Source organism: Phalaenopsis equestris, unplaced genomic scaffold (genome assembly GCF_001263595.1).
Source record: "Phalaenopsis equestris unplaced genomic scaffold, ASM126359v1 Scaffold000877, whole genome shotgun sequence".
NCBI lineage: Eukaryota > Viridiplantae > Streptophyta > Magnoliopsida > Asparagales > Orchidaceae > Phalaenopsis > Phalaenopsis equestris.
The window spans coordinates 276,981-281,139 of NW_018165317.1; the positions used below are offsets into that span (position 1 = coordinate 276,981).

General features: G+C 37.3%; 1 protein-coding gene across 1 annotated transcript in view; it reads left to right on the forward strand.

Moving 5' to 3' along the window:
* LOC110032070 (phenolic glucoside malonyltransferase 2-like) overlaps nt 1-3,653 on the forward strand; it is a 4,270-nt gene extending 617 nt beyond the window's left edge. The window contains exon 2 of the mRNA XM_020735583.1: nt 2,202-3,653. Within this exon, the coding sequence (XP_020591242.1) occupies nt 2,202-3,092 (891 nt within the window). The 3' untranslated portion in view covers nt 3,093-3,653. The remainder of the gene's footprint in view (nt 1-2,201) is intronic.
* Nucleotides 3,654-4,159: the final 506 nt, after the last annotated feature.

Genomic DNA, 4,159 nt, shown 5'->3' on the forward strand with positions numbered 1-4,159 from the left:
TGGCATCAATATATATATATATAACATTTTAGTACTTTAAATTTATACACGAAAATATGTGCTTTACTTTATAATAGTATAATAGTGCTATTTTTAATATTATATTTAAAGAGTTGAGTGATATATGAGTAAATATGAAATGTTAGAGGAGAGATATGTAAATACATAGTAATTATGCATATAAATGTTCCTTTAAATTTTTTGTTAAGATAAAATTAGGCCTTGCAATCTTTGTGTTATTATTTTTCGTTTGTGTAAGAACAATTTTAGTTTTGAAATATAATTATGAGTATTTTACCATATCATGGGACCTAAGCACACATCTTGGTGGGTAATTGCAATTGTTGATCATCAATTTTGTATTTTTTTATAAAAAGTGGGGCCTTTCTATCAATTTGTCATCTTAGCATGATTTGAGTGGGATTTTTTCTTGAAAAAATGAGGCTTAGGATCGTTTGGGGCAGCGAAGATGGTATGGTGTGGTCTACATCATGTTGATGGGAACATTTGAGGAAATAATTTTTCATTTTCTCAAAAAATTATCATGAAAAAACTATGTTTTCAATCAATTTCGCTGAGTTGTGACTGCTAGAAAGTTATTGTTTGATTTTAAGAATTCAAAAAAAAAATTTGTAGAAGTCACCGCAATTTATTTAAATAGCTTATTTCTTCAAACATTTGCAATTGCCCCAAACAAACTATTAGGGGTTCTTTGGCAGCCGTTTTTAAGCAGGATTCAACATAAATCTTGCAAATGAGCAAAAGTGACATCTTTTAATCCTACCTGTTTTTAAATCTTATTTTATCCTTTGTTTTGCCTTCAATCGAGGATTTAGTAAATCTTATTGAAAAAATTGATTCATGAATTTTGATGTGTGCTGAAAGATTCATAGCGACAACGTAATAGATTATTGTATTAGTGTTGCACAATAATTTAGCACAAACTCAGATAAAGAAAACTGCTAGTGAAGACACTAGAAGTTCTTACATGAAAAACTCAAAAAGGAGAAAACTCACGATGTCTGACCTAGTTGTAAAAATTCACTCTAAGTCGATGATTATAGAGACTTCTTGTCCCACATAAGTCTTTCGAATTACAACGTCGACGTGTTTATGAACTTGTTGCAAGGAATAGGTGGCAACCAATAGCGATTGGTGGCGGTCAGTAGGTGATGTTCGATGATTTTAGACGGTGGTCGACGACAGCATGAGTGATGCTTGACTTAAGCTAATTTTCAAAGCTTCAAGTTCTTACTCCAACCTAAGGCTGGTGGGGCTCTATTTATAGTGTTCTTGTGCAATTAATTCAGAAATATGAACTACTTTAATTGAACGGTCTGAATAGCTTTTTTTTTTTTTGAGACAACATTTGGTAGACATTTTAAGAACCTTAACAATGTCGGAAATGAGCGAGCTTGGGCTCTTTGGATTCTCTTTGTCGACACGTTTGATTTGATTATAAACTCGCTAGATTCTACATCTGCTTGACCTTCCAATTGTGTCCAGAAAACTTCCAAAATTTATTTAACTGTTTGATCGGGGCTCGGTTTAGTACGAACCGGATCAATGTTGGTACCATTAGGTTTGTCTCGTAAGTTCATTGAAGTCGGAGCACTGGATGATTTTTAATCAAAATTTGAACATTTCTTATTTTAAAGATATTTCAAGATTCGTGTCATACCTCAAGCTTTTTTTTCAAATGATGAAAATTTGTTGTTGGTGTATCAAATTTAAAGAAGCGAAATTCTGTGAACATGGATGAGAGAAAGGGGGAGATAGACAAAGGTTGAATCTTTCTCAATGGTTTGGATAAGAAGCCAATTTGGAAGAAGGAAGATGAAAGTAAGGGTGGCAATTAGGGTCAACTTGTCGGGTTCGAGTTCGACCCAAAAATGACCCAACCCAAATAGATTCATTCTGAAACCCGCCTCAAATAATAAACGGGTCGAAAAGTATTGACTCTAACAAAAAAAAGTAAAAAATAACTTAACATTTCTCTTATTTATATTTTTATAGTAAATACAATTAATTATTACGTGCCATTCATTTTCTTTTATGTGAATTATTTTTTTTATTTAATTAGTTCCTCCCTTTAAATAAAAATAATAATAATTTCCCCCTGCTTATAAATTATAATCATAATAAAATATCAAATTGAATCTCATAAATTATATTGCTAAAAGACAATTAATCTTCTGCAGATTACCCTGTTCCCCAACAAAGGCCTCTGCTTAGCCGTCACAACACACCACGCCGCCTGCGACGGCTTCAGCTCCATCCACTTCCTCAAATCATGGGCCGCCGCCGCCGGCCGCTCCGCCCCTCCTCCTCCCCCATCCCTCCACCGCTCCTCCATCCCCGATCCCCGTTCCCTCTACTCCAAACTCGCCCACATAGTCCTCCAACAATCCCTTCCCCACCACCCCCACCCCCTGTCCCCAACCCTAGCCGCCGCCACCTTCACTCTCCCCTCCCAGAAAATCCAAAACCTGAAACTCAAACTCCACTCTCGCTTCCACATTTCCACCTTCGTTATCTCCTTAGCCCATTCCTGGACCTGCCTCCTCAAATCCAAGGAGAACGATGACGACCCCCACCGCGTCGCCCATCTCTTCTTCTCAGTCGACTGGAGAAACAGAATGCGGCCGCCGCCTCCGGCGAACTACTTCGGTAACCTCTTGGGGTGCCCATGCTTTGTTGAAGCCAAGGTGGGAGATATTGTTGAGGAAAAAGATGGGTTTTTAAGGGCGTGTGAGGCGATAGGGAGAGCGATTGAGGGGATTGGAGATGATGTTTATGAGGGAATGGAAGGGGTGATTGGGAAGGTGATGAAGATTCTGCCGCACCGACCGTTGTCGATTGCAGGTTCGCCGAAGCTGAGGGTTTATGAGTGTAATTTTGGGTGGGGGAGGCCGGAGAAGGTGGAGGTGGCGTCGATTGGGGGAATGGGAGCTTTTTCCATGGCGGAGAGTAGGGATGATGGGGGAGGGGTTGAGATTGGTGTGGTTCTTCCGGAGGATGAGATTGCTAGATTTGGGATTCACTTTAATAGGTTTCTGAGCAAGTGTGAAGAAAATATTATCTCTTGTTAATTGTTGGATGGGTGGACAATGGTATGGATTGTATGTGTTTGATGACATGATGCGGTTCACTCTATCGTTGGCACGTGATTCAAACATATTGTTTTCCGATAAGTGTGATTGCCGGATTTGGGATGCAGTTTAACAGTTTTTTGAGCAAGCGTGAAGAAAATATTACGTCTTGTTAATCGTTCGATGTGTGGATGATGATGTGGATTGTATCGTGTTATGTGTTTGATGACATGATGCGATTCACTCTATCCTTCGCACGTGATTCAGACGTTAGCACGTGATCCAGACGTATTGTTTTCCGGTAAGTGTGATTGCTAAATTTGTGATGCAATTTAACAGGTTTCTGAGCAAGTTTGAAGAAAATGTTACGTCATGTTAATCATTGGATGTGTGGACGATGATGTGGATTGTATCGTGTTATATGTTTGATGACATGATGCGATTCACTCCATCGTTCGCACGTGATCAAGACGTATTGTTTTCTAGTAAGCGTGATTGATGCCTGAATGATTAATTGTAGCTAACCGGGTTATGAAAGTCTTAGTTTGTGTTTGCGTCCAAGTATGATTGAGTGCTTGTAGAATTTAATAAATTTATAAATCCTAAATTCGGAAATTCACGAATCATGAAAATCTTGCATTTTAGTATTTTAATGGATTTAATAAATCCAACAATAAATCTCATTAAAATGTGCTACAAGTAGAAAGCCACCCCCATCATTTTGGGGGCATTTCCATACATGCCACCCTATTTTTATATATTTACATATATGTACACATCTAACTGCCAAACTTCTAATTTCTATATCCATAACATCTTGGTATTTCATATCACATCTGAAGTACCACTACATTAAATTTTAGGAAAAGAAATATATCTTTTATTGTGCATGTAAGAAGTTATGTGTAAAAAAATGAAGTTTAGGCATTATATATGTAAAAATACATAAGAATTGAATTTATGTATGTAGAATGCAACTATTGAAAGCAATTCACAGTCCATCCAGCCAAAACAACTCATTTGATGAGGTTCTAATTCTTAATTTAAAGAGCAAAGATCAGAGCTCA